At 43.6% G+C, this 27,798-nt stretch overlaps 1 protein-coding gene across 9 annotated transcripts in view; it reads right to left on the reverse strand.

Moving 5' to 3' along the window:
- LOC116951932 (ELAV-like protein 2) overlaps positions 1-24,311 on the reverse strand; it is a 37,974-nt gene extending 13,663 nt beyond the window's left edge. For 2 of the 9 annotated variants that reach the window (XM_032970806.2, XM_032970805.2), the window contains exons 1-5: positions 23,937-24,311; positions 11,743-11,975; positions 9,606-9,867; positions 7,401-7,504; positions 2,800-2,953 (exon numbers count right to left, since the gene is read on the reverse strand). In XM_032970806.2, coding sequence (XP_032826697.1) covers positions 2,800-2,953; positions 7,401-7,504; positions 9,606-9,867; positions 11,743-11,823 — 601 coding nt within the window. In that variant the 5' untranslated portion in view covers positions 11,824-11,975; positions 23,937-24,311. Of the gene's footprint in view, positions 1-2,799; positions 2,954-7,400; positions 7,508-9,605; positions 9,868-11,742; positions 11,976-12,723; positions 21,037-22,159; positions 22,285-22,313; positions 22,376-23,936 lie in introns of those variants that run through there. The other 7 variants (XM_032970804.2, XM_032970800.2, XM_032970801.2 and 4 more) reach the window with 6 other exon arrangements.
- Between the last annotated feature and the right edge of the window lie 3,487 nt (positions 24,312-27,798).

A 27,798-nucleotide genomic window follows, 5' to 3' on the forward strand; every position in this document is an offset into this window, starting at 1 on the left:
TTCACGTAATGTTGTTTACGTGACAGACCTTACTAATTGGCGTCGGGTGGTGGGCGGGTTTAGCAACATTTACAGTAAAACCTTGGATTGTGAGTAACTTGGTCTGCGAGTGTTTTTCAAGACGAACAAAATTTTTAAATGAATATTAATTTGATAAACGAGCGAGGGTCTTGCAATATGAGTAGTACGTAGACGCTTTGTCTGCCGAGCATCACGTGATCACAACTGATATACGAGTGCTTTGATATACGAGTGCTTTGGATTACAAACACGTTTCCACAACGAATTATGCTTGCAATCCAAGGTTTTACTGGATATATGTATGCGATCTAACCCTAAAACCTATATTATGGACCAAAAATGAAGTGTAAATAGTTGGATTTACAATCAATGCGATGAAGTCTGAATTAAAATAAAACGAGTCCCTTTTACGACGAAAGTAAAATAAAATCCATCACCCAACATGCATTCTTGACCACCTTTTTTCCCAGCAATATTCATGGCAACGGGGAAATTCTGGACAAGGTTTATCTTTTCTAAATCATCAGCTGGGTAAACTGGCGTTCCAGGCAAGAAGTCCCACCACAAACAGCGCGGACCGCAATACATTACACTGCACAACTCTATAAAAACTTCTTATGGCTGCCTTTTGGCAGACCGTGGGAAGTTCGTTTATAATTATTTGTATGCTAAGTGTTTGCTGCTGCTGTAACCTGTACAGCGCTTTGAGATCCTTGATGAAAAGCACTTTATAAATATTATTATAAGTGCTAAAAAGGTGTCTTTCCCTGGAACAAAACAGCTAATAACAATTTTTATACATATTCTTGGTTCTTTCGGTCAAGTCACATAGAAGGGAAACAATAAAATAATAAAAATATAAAACAATAAAATTCTCACGTTTCGACGGCAACACAAGCAATCATCATCAGGTGTGAAAACCACAGCAAAGAAAATTTTTCACACCTGATGATGATTGCTTGTGTTGCAGTCGAAACGTCGTGAGAATTTTATTGTTTTATATTTATATTATTTTATTGTTTCCCTTCTACGTGACTTTACCGAAAGAACCAAGAATATGAATTCCTGCAGTTACGAAAGCTTTAAATAAAAAAAAAATTTATACAGTGAAACAGCCAAAACTGTGAGCGACAATTACGGCAGGGAGCACCAATTACGGCAGGGGCAGAAAAAGCAGCTGCGTGCGTGCGGGGCAGCTAAAGTCCTACTGAATTACAATAAGCCTTGCTCAGCGCATGGCTTCACACAAACACCAGGGGAATAACTACTCAATAGTCTCCATGTGGGAAATGTCACTCATTTTCTTACATCCAGCAATATTTCACAGAACCCTCTAAATATTGGCTTGGGGGGAAAAAAAAGATAACTGTTCACACACCCCTTAACCCCCCAGAGTAAATTCACTTCATTCCTCACCTTGGTTGGAATGTACATTGTGTAACTTCAATGACAATCCTACTTATTCAGTTCTTTGTTAATCCACTGCAGGATGGGGAGTGTACATTGTTTTAACTTATTTCACAATGGCTGGTGAAACTCCCAGGATTGCTTCAAACATAATTTTCCTCCGATTACAGCCGTAGCCATGAATCGCCATGTTAGTGTACAGCGCTGTGCGCGACCCACTGCACGCCACCCCAACGTGCAAACGGCTGAGAAACACCACGGTATTGAAACCCAATGTTTAATGTTTAATCCCCCCCCCCCGCCCCATTCACAAGGCCAATTTATAAGCTGAAATGTAAAGTCTCACACTGGACCCTATTAAATAACCCATTAAAGTGTTGGGTATTTCCCATGGTCAATCGTCCAGAATCAAATAGGATGAAGTACAACTTTATAGTACCCGTGACATTCAGTTTTGTTGGAATAAAAAGGATCCTTCACTCCCCCTCACCCCCATCCCAATGCTCAGAAATTAAGATTTTGATTCTGGGTTATAATTCCAGTCAACAACCCATTCCTGTATCACTTTAGCATCTTCTTTGTCACATGTTGCCAACCTTGTTCGCCAAATGACCCTAAATGAAATATAATTTGCTTAAACCATAATGGATTATCACGGAATCCACACTGAAATTAATGGGGATCAAGTGGACAATTCCAAGGTTGTCAAAAATTCCCCATTCAATTTAATGGCAAATCTTGTGTACATTAAAATCAATGGACTTAGTGGGGATTCCAATAACGACCACTAGATGGCAAGCTAACCCTGTGAGAATCCCATTCCTCGTGAATGGAGATTTTTAAACATGGACATCGCCAATAGTGGCATTGTGGGGCAGTAAATACCATTATAATAATCACCACTTGTGCTACCTAGTGAATGCCCCAATATGAAGTGCCCCCCATTACCCAATACAGAAATTCTGAGTTCTGGACTGCTCAAGTGTACCTCCATAAATATCCAATGCAGGACACCATTTGTAACGAACACTGAAGTCCAAAGTGCTAGACCCTAACATACCTCTATTCATGTACAATTCTGGACGATTAAGTGTAGCCCTCAACGATAGACCTTGCATGTACCCCCCCCCCCCGTCAGTGGCTTCTAACGCTGGACGCCAAATGTACCCTCGATAAATGTCTGACAGACTTCGTGCTGTCACCCCATCAACACCTAATTCTGGACCCCGCACATACCTCCAAGCCATGCCTACATTTCAGAACCCAACATCCAATGACAACGGTGGCCACGTATTTCAATCCACACGAGCGTCCATCTAACGCTGGACCATGCCCACGTGTACCCCACTCCACCCCACCCCGTGCTAGTACCCGTGAGCTGATCAAGCAGGATGCGCGAGGTGATGATGCGGCCGTGCTGGGAGAAGAGTCCCTCAAGCTCCTTCTGCCCCATGCCCTTGGGCAGCCCCGACACGTAGAGGTTCGCGTCGCGAATCGAGGCCGAGCTGGGCCGCGCGTACGACACCTGCGCGCGCACACACACACATACGCCGCGGTCATTACTGGCAAAAATCCCATGCTGTGTGGAACAAACATGCCCCTCAAGTTCGATTCCCGCTCATGACAAACACCACTGACGATTATCTGAAGCGGTCCTAGGTTAACAGCCTCAAATGAGTACCGCTGGTGCAGTGTGTAAACATAGCCACTGGGGAGACAAAGGCGGTCAGGCATAGTCCTGGCCACCCACCTCCTCATGTGCCGTTCTGGCCTTCATAGGTGCTCACCAACGGCACTTGCCCCAACAGCTTATTAAGGCTATGTAGGCGGTTTTTGTAACCCCCCGTGCCCCCCCCCCCCCCCGCTGCTGCAGCCACCCCCAACAAAGCAAACAAGAGGAATACAGAAGCATGGTATAAACGATCACCGCCACCAGTATAATTGAGTGGATCTAAAGGAGCTCCAAGTTGTGATCTAAGGCAAAAAAGGGAAGCAGAGGGAAGCGGAAGATAAAATAAATAATGAGCGATAAAACAAAATGGGAAACGAGTCATCAGTTTAAATATTACCAGATAACTTAAATATATTTCACGTGCGAGATATATAAATATGGGGTGGAGTGGTGGAAGAGCGGTTCACGCACTGTGCTCTGAACCCGACAAGCTGACCTCTGCTGACTGGAGGGGGTCACGTGAAGCCGTCACACGCAACATACATATTCAGACCTGGGGTCAACTACTATTGTTTAATTCTTAATGAACTGAAATAACCATGCAACTGCAATTACAGCTAAGACTACTGCTGTAATTAATTAACCCCAGGTCTGTAATGTATGCTAATAAAAAAAGTACCCTTGATGCTTACATGCGTGATTCAATGCATGCATTAAGAGATTAAAATAATCAATATATAATTACACCCCTACGATGTTATCTACTATGTAGCACTCAAAAAAAAGCAACCAGTTGGGATTAAAAACAACATCCACAATTCAAATGTCATACTTAGAGGTCAACTTTTCCTCATCGGTGCAATGTGTAATCTACAGTTACGAAGGTAAGATTTATTAACTGTAAACATTCAGTATTCCCGAAATCGTCAAAAGGATGTTTTACGCCCACTATTTGAAGGATGTATCCTGCATACATAAAATTAGTTTAATGAAGCCAGATACGTAAATGCCGATAAAACCCACAATTAAAAATGTAATGCAGGCAGGAGACAAATAAGATTTAACTAAACTCGGCCTTTATCCAAACGACCGGTTCAAAACTAAATGTGTGGCCATTTTGTCATGTGGACCACCTGCTCAGTCGCCTGTTGGGATGGCCACATTTTTTCAACCCTTTGGAATGGATTATCTAAACAACAAAATGGCCACACATTCAATTATTTTGGAGTTGGTTGTGCACGCGATGCACGGCTTGGTGTTGTTACATTTATCCGTTTTAATTGATAAACTAATCAACTCTGGCTACACGTCTACTCATTATGTAAAATCTATTTCGGTGTTATAATACTCCTTGGAAAAGTGATGTGTTTAACTGTAGCTTCTCGATGCCCATGTGGGTTAAAGCCTGTCTGAATTATTTAACAAAATCACTCTGGAATATGACAATTAGAATTAAGTTGTTACGATTACAAAATTACAATTTTATTCGATGACATTTACCAATCACGAAATACATGCACTTTTAATTTTATGACCAGTTGTAAACTAAAGTCATTGTCAAAAGACAAAGCCTGGAGGTTATCACAACCAGCAGAGCAGCATAGAGGGAAAAGCCCCCACACAGTACACAATGCTTCATTTTAATGCAAATGCTTACAAAATCCGAACAAAAACAGGATTCTTCTGATGTTGCACTGGAGCAGCAACCTAGATGACTAAAGTAACAAGCATTAACTCCAAACAGGACACTCGACAATGTTCAAGAGATCATTTAGCATACTCGTTGCTTATATTGCAGTAGTAGTAGTAACTCATCGTCTGTCCATGCAGAACATTTAACATTTTTATAAAAACAAAACCACCAAACCACTCGCAACAAAACTTACGATGCAACTTACCAAAAAAACATTGCCAGTCATTTTTGGAAATTAAAACTTAACATTAAAAAAATATTTAAAAAAATTGTCAGCGCTGTCCATCAGCATAAGCAGGTGCATGTCAGTGCCAGAAAGTAGCTAACATGTACTTGTGTTAAGACTCCCTTAAGATTTGGTTTGCTGGATTGTTATAGTGTACATCTAACTCGTGGGCTCTCTCCACGGCTCGGTATTCTTCCGAGCACACAATAGCAAACAAACCCTCGCAGCACCAAAGCAGCAGTGGTGTCTACGTTACGTTACGAGTTTGTTTTAAGTAAAAATGTCACGGGGTGGGTTATGCAGCCCGGTGGATTTAACCTCCATATTGCAGTACTGTGTGTACCCACCACTTGTGACCAAGCCTCCTCACTTTCCACTCTCAATGCAATTTAAACTCGTATTGCTTCTATCTTCTCTCGAATCCCTGGCAAAATGTATGTGTTATCTTTGATGGAGTGTACGTATTACAAGAAAATAGACTATCCAACTTTCTTTGATGACATATATAAAATAGATATAAAGGGTGCACACAACTTATACTGCATAAGAGCGCACGGTCCTTTCTGGAAAGACAGGGATATGAAGGATGTTAGTCCGGTTAAACCCAATCTCGTTCGAGGTTGTGTTATTAATTTTACCACTATTGAAATGTGTCACGATACATATGGTATAGATAGAAGCCTATAAGTACCCATTAACGCCTCACGATTAAATGAAATTTAATGATTGGGAGTGGCCATTTTACTTAAAATATTTTGTCTCGCTTATACCATCGAACTTGTCTTTAACTAATGTAAATGTAATGTGCAAAACATTGAATATATCATTTGTATACATCCCAACTATTTGCTTCTTACAATCACAATTCAATGTTTATCGTGGGCATAAGAAAATATGTAAAATCCATGAATGGCTACATGCCTAGCGGTAACCAATGTGAATAGTGCAAAGACGATGTGTACGTGTCACTTCCCTTCACATCACCTATTATAGATAACAAAACCCCGAGCGCTATCGCTATGAAATGTAATACGCACCTTACTGACACCAATGTGAAAAGCTATATAGTGTCGTAAGAACACACTTCTAAAACGTTTTATTTTTTAAAAAGTAACATTATGCTGCAAATCACTATTAATAGCAAGTGTGGGCTTATGGGACGTGTGTGCGACGAATCTTCCATCCAGACTGCCGCAGCTAGGGTCACTAGAGGGCTCTATCATTCAACGCTGACGATATTTTTGCTTTTTATTTGCGTGCTCGTGTTTTTTTCAAGGGTCATATTTTGTCGGCTCCATCACAGCATAATTATATGCGAAGTATTATTTTATTTTAAGTGGTTTTTTTTTGTTTTCACGTGGAAAGAATAGTCTCGGAATCCCTTAAAAAAGTGAAAGCTCCCAATTGTGCTTTCAATGTCTTGTAAAAAAACAAAACAATCCATTCCATTTCAATTGGAGAAGTCCATTCCTCTTGTGTGTTAGCGAAGCTGATAACGACAAAGAGCTTCTGAAATCCCTTGCAGACTGCTAGTCTACAAAGTAGAGGGTGGGGGGAGGCAGCACTGTCGTATGCTTCTTTGTCACAAAAGTACCGTTCAGTCCCTGCTATTATTTCTCAAGAGTTAAAATTAAACTCCATCAAATGAAGAACCGAATATAATGCAATGCTTTTTTTTGAGAATCCATTTGTCAACAGGCCAAGACCATCAGTTCACTAAAATTACAAATACTCAACAAACGTGTTTAAAAACAGATACCTGCAAAGATTCACACCCAGGGATCTCAGCAGGAACCGCTGAGCAATGGGGGGGGGGGGGGGGGGGCAACCCCTCCAGCAATGAAAAATGATAGAGGAGTTGTTAGTAAGAGGAGTTGTCCCTTGCTTTTTATTCGACGCGTGTGCGGTGATGGCGCAGCCATCGATCGAGGGGTCGAATTCAAACCGTGTTGTGTGATCAGCACCGCGCTCGCCGAAGGTGAATGCCTTCAAAGAAGTCGTGTACTGTATACGCAACTGCGCACAATTCTGAGAGTCACTTATAACTACTTTGCCGTTCCTTATTGCAAATTATGGACTCAGACTATTGTCCTATCATCTCAGAGTCCCTGGCACATAAGCTACACAGTGACAGTAGGGGTCGCAAAATGCCGATTTATTACTAATAAACCCCAATGATAAGATCGAAATTAGGGATTTCGATAGGATCATGGGGGGGGGGGGGGCACGTGCCACCCCCCCCCCCACTGGCTCTGCCAGTGCCGCTGAGAAGTCTACGACCTCTGAGCTAACTCAGCCGCTTCACCCAATGTTTTTGTTTTACTTGATATTGAAATTCCCAGCGCTATCATTCGGCACGCGAAGGACATGTCGACACTCACCTTGATGGTCTTGGTCTGCAGGCGCAGGCCGTTGAGGGTGTTTATTGCCTTCTCAGCATCCTTGGGGTCCACATAGTTAACAAAGCCATATCCCAGGCTCTGGCCTGCTGGTCGGACGCACACACACACAAAGAAGCGCAACACCACGCCGCACATGTTAGCAACTTCAGCCTTAGAAGTGACTGCTGGCACCTATGGTGGGGCGAGGGTGGTGGTGGTGGCTGTGTGGTTAGCGGATGCCTTTGCATCTCTCCATTGCCGATGCAGAGCACACCTCATCAAAGTACTCATTTTTGGCTGAATTAACCTCGGACTTGAGCATGCCAAGTTGATATACAGTCAGGCCAAGTTTATATACAGGGTGATGCATTTACAGATACCCCCCATTGATTTTTTCATTACTCACGGCTGACCAGGTGATTGAATATCGTGAAAGTGATGGCTCTATTTTAGGAAAAGGTTTCGTCAGTGTACCGAGATTGGCGGGAGATGTGCACAGGCTTTAAAATAAAATGTTTTTCCTTTAATTCCGGTGGAATATTTTAGTTTGGGATCTATAAATTGATCACCCTGCACTGACGCGACTGGCCATTTTTCCACGTCAAGTTCAAACCAATTTCTGTCTCGTGATCAGGAACTGAACCCACGCCGTTGGGATTGCAGTGCATTAACTAATTAACACTCCCACTTCTTACACACACAGGCGCGCACACACAAACGCAGGCAATAACAGCAGTGGCATCACCCGTTTAAGGCTACGTGCAGTGACTTCTAACAATACGTTTGCAATTTGAGCTTTTACTTTAAATAAGAGCTGTTGAATAAAAAGAGGCTTGTAATATGTACTTGACAAATTATTTCTTTAGAAAAATACCCCATTAGAGGCACAACAAATAATTTAATCTTAAAAGTTTTTTTATCAAATGCATTTAGGATTCAGCAAACGAGATGACATTTTTTATTCAGTACAAGTTGATTAATGTTTCCAACCTCCCAATTGAAGTATGCATGCACGTAACAATTCCCCACTCAGCCACTCAACAGATTCACGGACAAGACTTTAATACAGTAAGCCACTGTTTTGTCCTGCTTTAACCCACATCTTTACAATCTCGTTTACCGTCATCCCACATTGTGTACCGTCTCTCTTTCCATCTCGCTTTGTCCATCTAGTCATGTCCTGACCCTTCACCTGAATGAATAGGCAGTCATAAATGTGCTCGATTAAAAACCCCAAAATGACTGCTACAAACAAAATAGATGTATCAAAAGCTTTTGGAAGCTAATTGAACGTATGAGTCGATTGCGGACAGGATGGGCAACAAAAACAGGACAGCAGTTTTAAGTATTTTGGTGTAACATAGCAAGTGAGGGAGGGTGTGAGTTGGGAGGTAAGAAGTCGAGGCAGGATGGAATAATTGAGAGGTTTCAGTATTTGTACAAGCTAAAATGACAGTCAAATGGAAAGGGGATATGAAGAGATATACGTCCAGTGCTGTTAAATGGTGCCGACGTGGACATGACGGGAGAAAGAAGGCTGAGTGCTTGAAAGGGCAGCGATGTGAACGGCAAGATGGATGTTGGGAATATTTCCAAGGAAAGGAGGCGGAATGACTAAAGTTTGAGCCTGAACATGAGGGAAGACTGAGGGACGAGATGGAAGGATGCAATGGAACAAGATACAAATGTGACAAGATGCACAGAAGCATATTGCATTGCAATGGAAGAGGTTTAAAATTCACCTTTTAATACTTGTGTGTGCGTAATTTATCATGGTTTCTACCCAACAGGCCCAAAACAACATGCGGCCAGCAACAAACAGCAAAAAAGTTGGAATTAGAGTTTGTTTCTTGACCCAAGAAAAGGTAGAATTGGGAAAAGATGGTGGGAGCAAATTCCAGAGACGAAGTCAAGAGTACGAGGAAAGAAGCATTAAGTGCTTTGATCTGCACCATCTATGGTGGATGTACACAGTATGGTCGAGTCCGTAATGCGAGGGAGCGGGGGGAAGAAAATAATTGAGAGCGAGTTAAATAGCGCGAAAATCTTGAGCAGCAGATCCCATGCATTAATGGGAAATTTGGCTGAGGAAGAGAAGCCATTGCTTGCCAATCGGAAACTCATTGCAGCAACAATGCACACAACTACTACCCACCTCCATCCTCTTCTAAACCCCCCCATCCCAGCCAGCAATTGCCTTATCACCTGTCAACTTGTCACGGATCAGCTTGCACGACTCGATCTCGCCGATGCTGCCAAAGAGCGAGCGGATCTCCTCCTGGGACATGCTCTGCGGCAGGTAGTTCACAATCAGGTTGGTCTTGCTGTCCTCCATGCTGGTGCCGGTTGGAATGGGCGAAGTGCTCCCTGTGACCACCCCACCTCCACCGCCACCATTGGGAGCGCCACCGCCGCTGACGCCGCACATGATCCCGTTGGACAGAGGGGAGTCCATGGGGTCCGAGACCTGAGAGGGATATCATTAACCATCACTTAAAATCCATACCGTGCCTCCCATGCTGTACGCTGAGGCACCTTGCAGTAGTAGCAGGGGAAGCCAGATGTCAGCTGTCCCTGTAAGGCACTAGGTCAGTGTTCTTCATTACAAGGCCCGAGGGGCCACTGGCAGCCCCTGGTGACCTTTAGTGCGGCCCATGACGTGCTGCCCCTGACAATACACAAATATGAAAATACCCCATGGTTTCAAATGTGTGGCGGTCCTCACGCTAATGTTTTATCAGCAAAAGTGCCCTTCCCCTCTGAATATTAATGACCACTGCACTGCCCAATAAGTGGGCGCTATTGTGATGTGGCCTACCAATTAGGTAATTTGACAGGTATTTATCCAATGTGGCAAATTTGGATTAAGGCACAAATGGATATTCTTTTGTGAATGCCATGGGATCGTTAAACAACCACTGTGAAGCAGGTGCATATTCTTATGATAAAATATTAACCAGGGTGGCTGCTGGGCTCAACTGCGAACCTTTGCAACAAGAATAGGTTACCCACCACAGTGGTGATGGGGAGAGGGGAGGGCTCAAAGGAGGTAAGGGGCCATCCATTTAGTACGTACGCATGGAGGGGGGGGGGGGTGAAGCCAAATGCGTAGCTTGCGTATGGGGGTCTACTGACAATGTACATATGCATAGGAAACGGGAGGGGTGGGGGGTGAAGCCTCGATAATAATTTGTCTACATTGGCCTTCAAATTAGTTAGATTAGTCCGGCGGTGGACTATTTGCTTAAACACGTTAATATTATTCATCCTTGATAGTTTCTGCGTGGATTAAATATCGGCCGTTCTATAGGATTCGGGGGGGGGGGGTGGGGGGTCAGTCAAGCGTATGTACGCAGGTGGGGGGAGGGGTCAAGTTGACAGATTTTTGTGTACGTACTAAATCGATGGATGGCCCCCAACGATACAACTCTGCAAGTGCTTGTTCACACCACTGCCTGGCCCAAGGACCTGCACTAGATTAAACCGAGAGCCTCAGGGGATAATTGGCTCACTTTTCCACGCTGGCTACACACCTACTTAAGTTACATTTAAACATATTTAACATTTCAACTTAATTTTGTAATTGTACTATGATCAGTGTTAAAATAATCTGCCCGTCCCGACTTATGCTTCACGGAATTTAATAGGTAACGTTGATTTAACATTGATTAATGTTTGTGCAATGTTTTCAATTTCTCAGATAAATGTTTTTGTTCCGATTTCTATATACTTCATTGCTGTACTTCAAGTTTTTGCCACTTTGGAAACCCAGGTCACCACGTGCAAATGAGACTATCCTGGTTCATCAAAATAAACTTGAACTTGACATATTAAGGTGTGGGAGTACACACACTTTATGCCACCACATGTGACTTGCCGACTGATTAATTATCTATGGGATACCTATTTATACTGCTAGGTGGAGAGGCAGAGGTGCCCACGTAGCAGGGATAGTTTAATTGTAGGATGCAGGACGCCACCACGAGGGATTTAAATTCAATGTTTTAACTCCGGGTTTGTGAACACGTTCTGATTGGACGCGCTCAGGCACGAGCGTCTGGTTTGTGGTAATGAATAGAGCAGAAGTTATCTGTACAAGGGAAATATGCCCAAATGCCTACCACATTAAATTATTCTTTCCAGAGTTTTAATAATAAAAACAAATGTACGTGATTTTTGTTTACATAAACAGTGCTTGAAGAACAACACACGCATGCCAACATAGACAGAGCCTTGGCCTTACACCAAAATCACCCGGGAATGTGCCCTACATCAGCAGCTATGCAGATATTAACCTCGACAGTGCAGGGTGGGTGTGTGGTTTTGTTACTGGGTCGCGTACGGTGTTCCAGCCCTGAGAGTCCCAGGTGCCCCCGCTGGGAGAGGCGTACGCCGACGGCTCCTCACTCACGCGGAGAGACATCCCGTGCCGCTCTCAAAAAAACACGCCCGCTCTGCTGCTGTCTGGATCGTGCGGGTGGCACGGCTTTGGCTCGCTTTCCCTCGTTCCGTGCGCCGTACACGCACCCCAACGCGCCTCTCTTACAGAGGACCCCACACGGGCTGCAGACAAGACTGAGAAGAGAGCGGTGGAGGGCGAGAAACGGCGAGATCATCAACCTGACGACCCCCGACACCCCGCGTGATCTACTGAACCATAGGAAAAACAAGGGGTCGGCAATGGTCAAATTCTGAAATTTTATTTTCCCTGTTCGGCTCCGTGCAGGACTGGGTTGGGCTGTTAAATGATATGACCAATTTGGCCAAGACTTATTTTCCTCAATTTGACAGAAGTATTAACTAGATCTTATATGTGGCTTTGAAAGATGACTCGGAAATGACGGTTATACCCCATTGTACACGCAATGTGATGAATAGACCTGATATGCTGCAACTCATCTGCTAGGATTGCAGACCAGTTCAGCCTGAATCTTAAGTCACCGAGGCCATTATTGCCATATTTATAAAAGTGTCAAGCACTATAGTCTACGCAAAGCCCGCTCAGGTCTGGTGCCCACCCCGCCGATGCAAACTGAACCATATTCACCCCATGCACAATATATGCGTGCTGCATTCATAAGCGGGAGCAAGCACACTGCCATATCCCTGCAGGGAACTTGAGTTAAATTGAACTGGAACATATATTGCCTTCGGATGGTTTTCCCAAATACTAGTCAAGTGCATTAAATGAGCACGCAATGACACGAAACAATACATTTACATAAACAATATTTATAGTTTAAGCGCCGCTTCTTGACAGGGAAAACCCAACGGGATTTAATCCACATATAAAAACGCACACCAGTAAAAAAAAAGCACCTACCAATTCTATGAAGCATCCGAAGAGTTAAATAATTTCCATTTATCCCTTTTATCAATTAAAATGGGGCTTTTTCTGCTTTTTAATACAAATGAGCGCAGCCACCGCCCACGCCCCACAAGGAAGGAATATTAAACGCGGCTATCATTTGCTAACGCAGCCCACCGAAGGCCTTTTCTTTCAGCCCTCACGTCAAGTGTAGTAAAAAGCAACATCCGCCCTTATTGGCAGCTGTAAGGCGCGGCGATTCACGATTAATACTAGCGGCAGGCCACACCCAGAGGGCATTGGCGTAAATAAATCAGCCGCGCGGCGGCCGCTGACGGCTCGTGATGCCAAATCAAAGCGGCATTCGGCGCAGCGGCAACAAAGGAACGAAGGGGCGCGACGCTGCGTCTGTTACAGTTCGCCACGACGGGGCCGAACAATAGAGCAGCAGCAGACAGCCGTGCACCTTCAGAAGCCAGCGGAGGCGCGACGTATGGAGCTGCGCGCGCACGCGATGCGTTCCTTCGACCTTGAGGAAAATTACCAGCGAGCCAACGCAGGGCCACCCCCCCCCGCACCCTTTTTTAAAATTGGTTTTCAACGGAGCGGTCACACGAAACACCGCCAAAACGCGTTACAAAATATAACAATAACCAAAATGTATATTACATGCAAGTGTATATAAACACGCATGTAGAAGCGTACATAATGCACTGCCTGTGTATGCGCCACAGCGAAAGGAGAGACGCTTAACATCACACAGTCTCGGTCGTAAAACTTGCGCGACGTTAAGTGCATTGACCTTAGCAATAAATGAGCCAACATGACCACAAGCCTTAAGGTCAATTTTTTTGCGAAAATAACCTTAGGGCGCGGCGATGCTGAATAATATAAAAAAATGTTGTACGTTTCCGTGAGATCCTCAATATAGCGAGACAATTTTGAGACAACCATCCACACTCCTTCCGTTTAGCCTAAAATATGGAAGCCAAAAGACGACAAAAACATTTGAATCAGAAAGGCTTCAAAGCAATAACCCATTATGTGAAGCCTGCCTGTGCAGTGCAAGCTTGTGTGGATAAAGCATGCTACAACGTTTTAAACATATTTCCGCTCTTCTTCAAACACACAACCAATTTGAGAAGTTAAAATTAGATGACTGTGCTATGTTCCTCCAGCATGAAAGCATACAACTCATTTTTATCTCTTTCAGCCAGTGTTAACATCTATACTTCAATGTTTTGCTGGCTTGTCTAATTTTCCCTGGATTATAATCATGTCTAAATAAGCCATTTCAAATTGCAAAGCATTAGCGGCTTATTAGGACGTGTAAAGAGTAGTTACATAAGAGGATTGACAATACGGCGTACCTTTTACGGCAATGTAACATACCCGTGAACACATTCAGAACACGTCCTTGTTTGCCAAGTTTGCGTTTAAACGATGAACAATGTCCTTTATTTACCCACAGAAGCCTCAGTCTCAACTCTTTCAAGGGGTCCTCTGCTCGGCACGTACGTTTGGACTAACTGCGTATTGAGTACGACAATTGTGTGGAGCCACTCAATAATCACCCCGCGTTTTGCAATCGTAAAAGGAGGAGGGGGCCCAAAATGCTGACGCGCGTTACATGGTGCTGCAGTGTGCCCGCCACACCCAGGCAATACATCAGCGCCGCAACGTGCGCACGCTCACACTTTTACGAGTGCGCAGGAGCCCACGAGGCCGGCGCCCGTACTCGCGAAAATCCATCAAGCGCCTTTCCGATAGACGGACCACAAGAACTGCACCGGCACACACACACGCACGCAGACACGCACGCCAGATCCCCGCCGTAAAGCCTCCACAGGCTGATGGGGGCAAATGCTGCTAGCTGGTAAATACGAAGGCCCACACAGTGCTCGAGGCCAAGGGGATGTGTGGCCACAGTACCACGCCCCACGGCCATTTGTCTCCTCCCCAGTGCTGATGTTTACACAGTACATCAGGTACCAGTCCTCAATCACGTGGTGGAGGGCCTGTGTTGGGTTCAGATACATGGCTGCTGATGTTATCCATAGTCGGAAAATGAACTTGGGTCGCTTGGGTATGGTGCAGTCCACACACCACTTACTGTGCTGCCACTCCATGACGTACACCATCACGCAAACACTTCAAAAGATGGACATGTCACAGCCGAGGGGTTTGCGAACTTGCCTGAGTGATTGTTTATTAGCATACCCTAAGCTGCAACATCGTGGAACTGGTTTAATGTACAGTGCCTAAGATTCGTGAGACTTAGAATCTTAAATAGTCAGGGACTCCTTCCAAGACAAAATGCAGACATAGGCAGTAGTGTGGACACTCCCCAATCAGGATCTGAAATCAACTCCATAATCACTATGGCTTAAGTTCTGATGTCCAAGGGTGGCCTTTTACGAGTTGAGCAGTGATGTCCTCCCATTCCCCAAAAAGGGACTTGAACGATGCAGCAGAGACAGCACCACTGGACCAATGAAATGTATCACAAAACACTTTTTTCTCATGACATGAATTTATTTGAGAAACCCCAAAGTGCTTAGCAGCGAGCCCTATTACGAGACAAGAGGTGAATTGCTTTTTCCCCACCCCTAAATCCGGCAAACATCTCCCACCCAAACAATACTGGCACACCATAATGGAATTCCACCCAGGCAAAGAAGGATGCTACAGTAACCCTGAACTGTACGCAGGGATGGATGTTTCGGTACCCTGGACGGCATGCAGGGATGGATGTTTCAGTACCCTGGACAGCAACACGCGCAGAGGCAGGAAGTAATGTGCACGTCCACGTTTAAACGTGAAAAAGAAAACTCCCAATGTTTTAACTTTTTTGAGTTGGCACTTGTCACGGAATATAACTGTCGTATTTTTTGAAAAGTTTATTTTTCCCACATGTTATCCTGAATGTTCTATTGGTGTCATGAAATAAAATGTGATTATAGAACAACCAAGGTAAGCAGATATTAGAGAGCCACCTCTGAGATCCTTTCAAGTGACCTCTGATCCACAGTAGATAAACACTTTCTTACCTACTCTGTATACGAGAAAAAAGGTTTGTCGCATGACAATGAAACCGGTGCTTAATTATCAGAGCTGGAAATTAGCCAATTTAAGTTAAAAAAGGCGAATTTTAAGCAATGGGATTTTTTTTGGTACCCTCAATAATTGGTGGCCAACCTGAGACTGTCACTACACTCGATAATCCTAAAAACGGGGTCGTCGTTTCCTCTTCAGAAAAATATAAAATTAATAAGGTTAGACAATTTACCACCACCATTCCCTACGAGTCCTGGGAATCTGCTAGGCGTGGTCTGACAATTAAGACCGTTTCTGATGGCCCTGCCATCAAGGCAGAATAGGCTTTTTAGGCTGTAAATTATTGATGCCTTGTAAAGAGATCGTGCCTACCGCTGCACAAGCGTCCAAAAATTGATCATTTCACTGTACAGCTAAAAATACCTCCCACCCCCCCAAGTTCATCGCAAACAGTATAATTGTACAACTGAAATTGCTGCAAGTTGAGTACTTTTCTCGGAAGACACTTGTGTAACCATCAACCACAATCACAACATGAACAGGCCGATCGATGCGCACATCTCCTTTATAAGTGGACCATTAAAGCTATGCACGTTGCGAGACAAGCCATGCAACCACCAAACTATGGACTCACATTATAGCAAACCACTGTAGTCTGCGCTCCTTCAATGAAGGAACGGCAAACATACAAACTCTGAAGAAGCCCTCTTGTAGTAAGCAGACCTCGCAACATTGGCATGTCTCTCGATATTGCCATGCACAAGACTGAATAGTTGTCCTCTTTATTCGAGTCACTGAAACTGTGAACCTTATCTGCCAGCACCCCCCCCCCAACTTTCTCCTCCACAAATAATAAATCAGCCACTTCTGGGAAGAGAAGCAAGCTATGTCAGAAAAGTACACAGGCCACGCAAATGCACTTAAAGGTCACCGAGCAGTCTCCAAGTATTGATTCGAATTAAAATACATTGAAACACTTACAATGTATCGAAATGGGCTTGTAATATTTACGATGTATGCAAATTACATGCTCAGTTATGGTCAACAAATAAGCCAAACGTGGCTGTAAAATATAAACTCGACGATAAAAAAAGTATCGATTCCCGAATGAAGGCGCAACGTAAAATCCCAAGGATTCATCCAAGAGCGGAGTAAATTGTGCAGACTCGGCAGCCACCCAAACAAAGCACATGTGCATGTAAATGGATATGCAAACGCGTATGCTAATACTAGCACGCTGACATTGACACGTACATATTCGCACCTACTCAATAATTCCTCAGGTAAGGGTAACCCTTCTTGACCCCATTAATGAACATAGTTAATTGCTCGCACAAAATCGAGCCAAGCACTCCCACAGCTCATGGCTGAAAACCCCCAGCTCGCATTACATTACATTGCATTAAGATGGTTGTGATGCATCACTCTCTAGTCAAAATTATTAATGGCTGCACCATCCATCAGCTGCCGTGTAGCTTGAGGGCTTTATACATGGTACACAGCCTATACGGGTTTCTGCGTATGTGAATAAAGTATAAAAACATTGACTGTCGTGTACAAGTAAAAAGGTGAGTGCACATGACTAACATAAGTGGTGATATCTGAACTTGTCCTGCATCTCCACACTTCCCCCCTCCCCTAACAACCTGCATTGACCATCGTGATGAAGTATGGTCAAACAACCCCCCAACAACGCCACAGTGTGAGGTCTTTATCCAACAGTGGATTGTCAAAGGATTTATTTTACATTACAAAGCTTTGTATCAACATAAATAAAATGGCAAACATGCACGTGAAAGTGTACACGTTATAGATATTTAGTTTTTTTTAAATCATGGGGGGGGGGGTAGTCCGAACATACCTTACAACGCCTGTGCAGCAGGCGAACCCAAAACGAGTTCAGATATCATTCACCGCTGACCTTAGCCACGACGAGGAATTGAAAACAAGGTTACCAAAGCTCACTGTGCCGAGTGCTAACCACTGTCCCACCATTCCTCTTAAGATTCAACAGCAACCCGCTCATCGGATACGAGCGGCTTTGGAAATAATGGCCACCAGCAACTGGCCATAGGCAAGATTTTTGACTGGGTCAAAGGTTTTGGGAAAATCTGGCAAAGAGGGATTCACGTTCGCACTGAACTGGTAAACTCTACACGTATCTCATTTCACACATGGCACATTTACATACGGTGAGATTTTTCCTTAAAAAAAACACCAAGATGTTTTATAATTTGAATGTCAGTGTCAAGTTTTTTTTAATACATCACGTTTCTACGGCCACTCTACGTCTCTAATTATCGAAAGCAGACACAACGAAGCTAAAAACACTACTCACCATCTCGCCAAACTTACAAATGAATGCACCTACTATGCCATTTTGCATGTCCACTAAAATTAATGCAGCCTAAACAAACTGTGGGTCGCGAGGATTATTTGATCATACTTTACCGTGCTTTTAACGCATGAGGTGTGGAGGTCGCTCACGAGGTGGATTAATAGGGCAGTCAGTACATGTACAAACGAACCACTGAGCGTGGTAATAAAATGGTGCTCACTTTTACTCGTAAGGCATTCTCATTATTTGAATCTGGACATTTATCTTGGAAATTGTATAACAAAAACACAATCCACACACGCACCAAAACATTACATCCTATTTGGTGGAGTATTTTTCATCAAAGTGTTGCTAAGAATTGCTCTTCGTGTTTACCAATTGCTCAAAGTCATTTAGTGGGCCATGTCACCGCTGCAAGTCGCCTGCGGCACCAACGATATTAAACCCAGCTACATCACCCCATCCATGACAAACCAACACTGCTACCAACACTCGCAAGAGCATGATGGCCTTATATTGAAAAGGTGCTACAACATTGGGTGACATCAAAATCATATTAGTCTTCAGGATGAAGGAAAAAACAAAATACAGTGGACCATAATCCAAGAGGAGCCAACTACTACAACCACATCGGCAAAAGGGAAAATAGCCAGCAACATAAACTTCAAGGCTTGCGCATTTGGCTTTAATAAAGAACAATTATTACCTTGGGCAATTTGCAAAGAGCCGTTGCGCTTGCTGTGCAGTTAATGCAGTTTTATTTATCAAAAAATCGTCTTCTCAAAAATATTCCACGATTGTTTTTATCAATACAGTAAGCAGCACTGTCTAACGGGCGTGGGGAAGTAGGGTCAAATAACCCACCCTGCACGACAAAGTGTATGGGAGATCCTCATCCAGCAGTGGATACACTGTATATAAAAGGGGATATACAAACACTGCGGGGTGGGGGCGTGGTGGTTTCAATTTTTTTTCCCCCCCTCACCGACAAGACCAACAACTGCCGCCCAAATGATTTTCCGATGGCAAGTGATATCTGAAAGTCTGTTATCCGCCTCCGCCAGCCCACACAAATCAACGTTAAGTAGGATCAAACAAACTCCCATGATAAGACATGGGCGTGTAGAGGGGAGGCCTGCATCCAGCAGTGTATAACAAAAACATTTACATTATTTTACAAGCATTGGTGCTACTGCAGTACACTATTGTTGAAATATTTACTGCAGTAGGGCCTACTTTACGTTGGCACTTGTTATAAAGCGTTCCACACAATTGTTTGCCGAACTAGAAAAAACAATACAGTAACCACGCGTAAGGCGTTGTACATATTACTCGATTCGTGTACCGTTAGCTGCAAAGGTGTGCACACGAGTCACGTGCGTTTCACAACTAAGCAATCAGGTAAAGCGCCCTCACGTTTTATTCAGGCGAATTCGACTCGAGGACCGGTTTCCAGTGAAAACGTCATTGAATCGTGTTCAAATGCAGGTGATAAACGCAGACAATAGTCGATTGTGCGCACGTGTTTGGGAGCCAGCCGGGTTAATGAGGGGGATTGGCAGTGGGGCGGGTTAATGAATCACGTGAGTCTCGTTTAGCCATCGCTTGATGCGCGTGCACCGCTCATCCACGTGCACGCGCGGCCAATGGGGGGTGAGCAGCCGATTCATTTTGAAGTACCGTAATCAAACGAGAGCGCAGGTTAATTCAATCTAAAAACAAAGCTAACTTTCTTTTACACCGCCACCCGCCGCAACGACCATAATCAAAACCCACCAACCACAACGATTTAACTACAACTTCCAACTTGAACAAATCATTTTAAAAAAATCAACCGTCACAACACCCACAGATATAACTGCAAAACAGTTACACAGCCACATTTTCTCTACAAAAACGAATCCAACTACCGCAATATAGAGGAACATTAAACCCGCAACTAAAACTTATAATTCCATAGTAATAATCCGGCCACGTGATTCAGCGGGAACACCCAAGCGGTTCGCTGTCGGAATGGGTTCCAATCCTGGCTCGGGGTTGATTCAGCCCATCATTCCTCCGGGGCTGATAAAATTAGTACTCACTTGAGGGTAAGTCTCCAAAATGCTGGTCCTCATTAATCGACTCACCCATGCCATAGGAATGTAATTTTAACCACCGACTTGGGACTGTAAATAGATGAACCTCTACCTCTACATTTAAGTCAGAAATAGCTTTGACTATCACTAAAACTGCACTACGACCACTATATCATCATGATTTCCACTAGCAACTCCAGCCACCAAGCACAGAACCATCAAATCAAATAAACATCACAATTCCCAACACCACCGATATATTGGAAGCTGAGCAGAGGTTGAAATCTCGATGAGTGCCCACCATGCACACCAGGATATCAAAAGGCAGAGTGCAGTGCAGCAAATGGCAGGTATTGTACTGTGCTTCCATGCTCCCCAATTTCACCAACCTCCACCGAGCAACGTTAAGTACTGTCAATAAAACCCACGCTTCTTTAACGACGAAAATAGCCTCCTCAGCCCCCATCATCCAGCAGTGGATTGACAAAACGCTGTACATACGTTGACAGGACGGCTGAAAGGGTTAGGAGACTTAAACCGCTTCATTGTCGACTATTGTAAAGACGCACAGAGGCAACATTGGCCTCGGTCGCCGATTAATTTGATCCGAATACTGTATAAGGGGAGCCAAACGAATTTAATGTCTATGCCTCTTGGAAAATCTGAGCCTATTGTTGGCGAGCGCGCCGCCCCCACCCGTCCAAAGGCGTACCCACCAACCCCAGCCACCGAGGCTCAGCTGCGCTCAATTAAATCAATTCCCCTCGGCGCGATCTGCTGAATTCTCGATGTGTAAGGCGTGGCAAGTGGGCACGACTTGCACAACAGGCCGACCCGACCACGCCACCCACCCCCACACTATCAAATGAGAAGCAACAACCACACCCAACAACACCGTTCCACAACCGGACTCATCACAACCACACCACCCCTCACCAGCAACCCCCAACAAAGCAATACCAAAATCCTGACACCACGACCCCCCCCAACAAACCCAACAGCCCAAGTACGGGAAACAATACTTCAATGCAAACGCACAACCATATCCTACAAACACCACACCCCAACCACACAACACAAGCAGCACAATCGAAACCGCAACAAAGCAGCACAACCTCACCCCAACCGACGTCACACTTAGCCACCAACAAAAGCATGGGGTTTCTCTCGCTGCGGGACCGATTATCAAGGAGCCAAAGAGAGCCAACTTGACATTTACAGCGTGTGCCATCACGTCCACCTTCACCTACCATCCCCCCCCCCTACCCGGTACCAGCACGTTACCATGCACCACAGTAAAGTACTAACCGCCCCCCCCCAACCCCACTGCCTCCCAAGTCACGTATACCACCAATCACATCAATGACGCGTACTACAAAACGCGCCACCCACGTCACGGCAACAACGCAATGCACAATGCATACATTACGGTAACAATGGCGTAGTACACGCAACCACCCACCTTAATTCACACAATACACGCCACCCCATCCACACAACAACCCATGTACTAACACACACATCTCCCCCCATCCCCACCACACAACCCATAAATCCTACAAAGCAAACATCACACACACACCGGAACACAACGCCAAATACAAATTGACACACAACCTACACACCCCTTTAAATTTGTGTTTGTTTATATTATTATTTAATTATATCCCTTCTACGTGACTTTACCCAAAGAACCAAGAACACTACACACCCCTTTTCACACGAACCACGATCTATACTCTCGAACGAGAAAACCAGACACAATGTCAGCATTACACACCATACATACCGCAAATAGGAGAAACACCAACCACATTAAAACTCCAAACCCCCCCCCCCCCAACAGGCACAAAATTATACTGCCCCCCAATTGTACAGGCGCGCGCGCACACCACTGTGAATGACACACACACACATGGCTGTACACGCGTTAACTAACACACGCCGTGTGACCGTGTACCATACGTGCTGCGTATACCAACTAGGGGCGCTGAGGAAGCGTTCGTGTAGGAAGGGCGGCCCCGCAGCAACCGCACACAGCCCCCTCTTCGCGCGTGAAAAATTGCTACACAAGCACGCACAGGGCTTCTTATCGTGGCCAGATTTTAAATGAACGTCAATTGTTAACGTACCTCGATGCTGCTTGTGGGTGGAGCCGTTTGACACGGTGGGTTCGTGCGGCGAGTTCTGAACCCTGGCAAGACGACGGATGAGTAGTGTAGATTCCCACCACCCCCCACCCCCCCCGGCTAACATCAGTGGCCGAGTGATATTCAGGGGCAGTGCGCTGCTGAGCGTGGTCCGCCCACCACCCCCATTGCATGGCCAGACACACGGGGCTAATGTCTGCGGACCGAGTGATAATTCGCATCGATCCTCCACCTATATTCGCCTACCCCACCTCTTGACCAGCGTGGTGAAGTATAATCAAACAACGTCGCGTGACCACAACCGGTGTGTGGGGGAGGGGAGGAGGCCTTCATCCAGCAGTGGATTGACAAAAGGCCGACCACTCCAGTACACGTTCAGCGAGTCATATTAACCTAAAGCACTGGCATTTATTTGTGTTGGTCTCTGCTAAAGAAAACCCCTGATAATGTTGGAGGGGGAAGATGGTCTTAACTAGAGCAGCAAATAGAAGCCATTCTCTCGCCCCAGGGCAGGTTATTTACCAGCCACGCAATCTATTAGAGTGTTCTTATATATCGTGCACGGCTGGCAATATCACGCCATTCTCTATTCTCTGCTTAGTGAAATTATTGAGAATCTCTCGGACTGCCACGTGGACTGACATGGCGGGCGGGCGGGGGCCCGATCAAGACAGTCTGTAATTATCCAAGACGTACAAGGGTGTATTTAATATGAATGAGAATGGAAATGTCTTTTGTCCATTCCCTGCTAGATTTAAGGCCCTCTCCGACACACGTCGATGGGTGTTTGACCATACTTCACCACGCTGGTCCATACAAGATCGCCGCTTCGTATTTTACACAAAAGTCGCTAACCTATACTAGCAATATTGCATATCACAATACAGTACATAATGCACCAAAATACTGTATAAGCATCACAGTATACAGTTATTGCGTATATCACTTGCATATTGAAATGGCATGCATAATTCAACCGTACTGTATACACATTGTGGATCGTCTATGTATTCTGTAATGTAGTTCGTTTATAATGCATTTTTTAAGAGATATCACGGTTATTTTGTAACAATGGATATTACGTTTAGAGAGCTACAAATAGGCGTTGAAACAAAAGACGATTCGATTTTTTTTAAATCTAAAAGTAGATTAATGAAAAAAACAATACGTATTCATTACATTTTACTATTTCCAACAATTTAAGGGAACCCGTCGGCAAGTAAAATAATAATTCACATTTCTAAGACGCATTTCATCTGGAGATCCCAATAAATTAATGTAAAATATAGCTGCATGTAAAAAATAATCAAGGAGACGGTTAAATGTCAACATTTCAAACAAGTTTTATGGAATATACTTACAAATATTACATTATTTTTTTAAATATAACTCCCAATAGCCAAGGAAACAAAAGCACATCGCCAATAAACCTGTAAAAGGCATTATTTTTAATAGAATATCTATATTTTGTACATATTTAAATAGTTTACACGATTTGTGCTATATTTTTATCCTTCATACTTTTGCTGGCTAAATACCAAAAAACACTTACTGTACGAATTGTTAATTTTTTAATGCGAAATCGCCTTGGCACCGCCTACTTACTTGGAATTGTCTGACGTTGAGAAATGTCAAAGATTTTCTCTCAAATGTACGTTTATGACCGGAACACAACTAAAATAAACCAAAAAAAAATAAAGACTGTATTCAAATTACAATACGGGGCGGGGGGGGTCATAAAAAACCCGCGAAATTATTTTTTTCGTGTAGGGATATAAATTAACACGAAAATGTATCAAACAAAAGAAAAAAAAGGCCGAGAAAAATTGCGGTGGACGAACAATAAAAAAAAGAATTGTGTTGGTATCGTCTCACGATCACAAATAAGTAAACAATATAAATTTAATAAATGAAAACTAAGGGGAAACGGAATCAATCACGGGCGACTGCGCGCGCACGCGAGGGACGGGCGCGCGCTGTGCGCGGGCTTATGTAGTCGCGGCGGAGCACAATTAGCCACTTCACCGCCATTCTCCCGCTCACGCGCCCCCGCCCGCCAACATTCGCGCACGAGGACACAGCCACCTTCCGCGGTTAAAATAAAGGTCCATAAAAAAAGTAGTTCCCCCGCCCCGACCACCACCACCACCCACTTACAGTGTTAGTTTATACACTGAGTGCCCTTGCACTCTTTTAACATGAATTAATCATTAGAATCGACCTTGGTCGAGCTACTGCTGGATGAATGCCTCCTCAAAGCCACCGGGCAAACCATCTCTCACGATCCTGCGACGCAATAATCCGACCCCCCAACGCCTTGCACGGGCGCTGATTTCAATTTTCCCCCATCTCGTAATTTTTTTTTCGTCCTCTCGAACGAGTTGCTTCGCCTTTTGGCTGCCGTTCGTTGTCCTTGGCCACCGACTGACTACTGTAGGGCCCCTTTCTGTCCTACGGCCCGAGTCCACTTTTACCGATCACAGCTGATATAATCCCAGCGGCATGTGTTTAACAAGCCCGACTTCTCGCTCATGTTCGTGAGAACCAATAGGTGGAAATGAAAGAAAATCGTGGATTACAATTTATGGTCGATCAATGGATTTTATGAGATCGGAATCAAAATATTTTGAGCTATAAAGCTCTTTTTCACAGATGTCCAGCAGTAGATAATCGCCCCAGATCTAGATATAACAAGTATAATTTCCAATCGCATTTCAATATTATTTTTACAAAACATATACGACACACGGCTTCTGGAACACTTCCAAATATTGTATTTTTGTGCTCCGAAGTACAGTACACTTTAACGAATACGTACTATAAAGACACGCCTCGGATACTTTCAAGGTTTTAAAAACAATGGGTATTTCAAGAGCCAAAATGTAACTAAATGCAATCGCATCTCAATACGTAATAAATAGAGAGCGGGTTGTGTTGGGTTTGAAAAAAAAGCTTTACTTGATAATGAAATGTAACGTAGCAAATGTGGCTAAAGAAGGACGTTTCAACAACCGGTGCTACTAAACCTTCCGAGTTAGTAGGAGTGCTCTTGGCCCCACCGTTACAAAAAGCATCACAAAAATAAGAATAAACTTTAACAAAATGAGAGAGAGAGAAAGTGCACAGAGAAGCTGATGAATGCTTGGTGCTTTCACTGAGATGTACGGAAACACGTGGATTTGTGGAACATTCGCGTGGCTAATGACACACAATTCCAACTGTGAACAAGCGTGGGGTTTCGATTTAAAGCTTTCGTGACTGCAAGGATTCATCTTCTTTGGTTCTTTCGGTAAAGTCACCACGTAGAATGAAAATAAAATAATAAATTAATAAAAATAAAATAACACACCTGAAGAAGGCCACTTGTGTTGTGGCCGAAACGTCGTGAGAATTTTATTGTTATTATATTTTATTAATTCATTATTTTATTCTCATTCTACGTGGTGACTTTACCGAAAGAACCAAAGAAGAAGCGTGGGGCTATGGGGCACAGGACACAAGGTGGTAAGAGGGTGGTGGAGTGGCAGAGTGGGTGGATGGGTGGGTGACTCCGAGGTGGACTATTTGACATCGCGAAACTGTGTACAAAGGTTAGAGGGAGGCCTTCATCCAGTGGCGGATTGACAATGTGAGTAAAAACAATGTTACTGTGCGATGTGTGTGCGTTGAACTTCTTTCGCACCGTGCGACGGGGGGGGGGGGTTAAAGATAACAAATTCAACAATCAAATGGGACCCGTTCTTGCCAGTATCAAAGTATGAAATAATAAAGGAAAGGTTTTACCCTTTCTGGCAACAAAACAGGTGTTAAGACGTTCAAACACCAAACAGATACCCTTTGTAAGGAATCATGTACTGCATTAACCACACACTGTACTTGTGAGCACACAAACAAACATGCTCTGGTAATAATATATGCATATATACACATTAGAGTATTTGGTCATATATGCATATATGATAATGCAGACTTGAATTCCTTGGTATTTGAACATCTTAACACCACCTCCTGCTTTACTTCACGTTGGTCATTGAAGAGCGCTTTGTCAATAACGCCGTGGCCGTAAAAAGCGAGCATAATGTCCGACGTTTCGGCCATTGATCTTTCTTCATAGCGCATCACGTGCGATGCAGATGCGCGGTGAAGCAGGGTTATTGCCCGAAACGTCGCCGATTATGCGATTGTGCTGAGGTTACACGCAGTGTTTGTTGTTGGCGAATATGTTAAGTTTGTTAAGTGTCAACGTAGCAGAAATATCACCAAATAATCTGTTATTCACAATATTTATCCATCTACGTTATAAACTATAACTTTAATAATACTGTAAACGGTTCATATTGGTGTTTAAATGCAAGCTACAGTACACAATTAATAAACTAGCAACAAAGTAATACATCGCTCATGTAAAAGTGCAACAAAAAATAAACTATTACTTAATTACTATTTCAGCTCAATCTTAACAGCAAAGTTCACTCCTGTATTATTATAAACTGTACTTAACTTAATGGTCTCCGTAATACACCACCAACAAGACTTAATAAACCTAATTATAACTCGATTGAAACTCCAATTAGAATCACATACTATGGTAGTATACCAACATTAATTTACGGAGGCGTTGTTTAAATAATGTTAGATAATTAACCAATAATTAATAACAAGTCTACAAAGGCCTTTTGCTAATCCACTGTTGGATAACGGCTCCACATTTAGCGGCGTTATCTTTTGGTTTTTGTAATTGTTAATATGTTTAACAATCCATCGTTTTATTCACTTTATTTTTAATGTACCGCACCTGTTTTAACAATTCGGCCAGCGTGGTGAAGTATGGTTAAAAGGCAGTAACGGTATTCTGTTGTTGTTTTTATTACCGTATTACTTTAACAAATACTGTACCAATAATCTACAACAGTCAAGCATCAAAGTAACTGTAATACAGAGTACAGGGTGGTACAGTGACAACCAATTAATTAACCCCTAAACACTATTTTCCCTTTGCAAATTAATTTATGTTTAAAAAAAATTAACTAAGTTTTAAAAAATTTTAATGGCGTCACGGCACATCTGGACCAGCCTGTGCACCTACTGTACTGTAATACATTACTGTACTTACAAATAAGACACTAGCATTAAGCATAAAGAGCAAACTAAACAGGTAGAGGATTAAACTACAGTACTTTACAACTACAATATAAACCTTTTTTAACATCATCCTATTGTAAACTAGTTTTATAATATAGTAATAACAATTGGGTATTTTCCCGAATATAAGACGCACCTGTTCTCAATTCGTTTTTTTAAGTTGCTGCTACGTTTTATATAATCCCCCTATATACATTGCGCATGTAACTTACAACAACGTGCTATTTGTATTCATACAGCAGCCCTAAATACTACAGCATATATTTATATAGCGTAGCGTTATACTGCGAGAGTTTAAGCATTTTATTTTAATATTAGTACACGC

The sequence above is a fragment of the Petromyzon marinus genome, chromosome 44 (genome assembly GCF_048934315.1).
Source record: "Petromyzon marinus isolate PM22_M1 ecotype Great Lakes invasive population chromosome 44, UKy_Petmar_22M1.pri1.0, whole genome shotgun sequence".
NCBI lineage: Eukaryota > Metazoa > Chordata > Hyperoartia > Petromyzontiformes > Petromyzontidae > Petromyzon > Petromyzon marinus.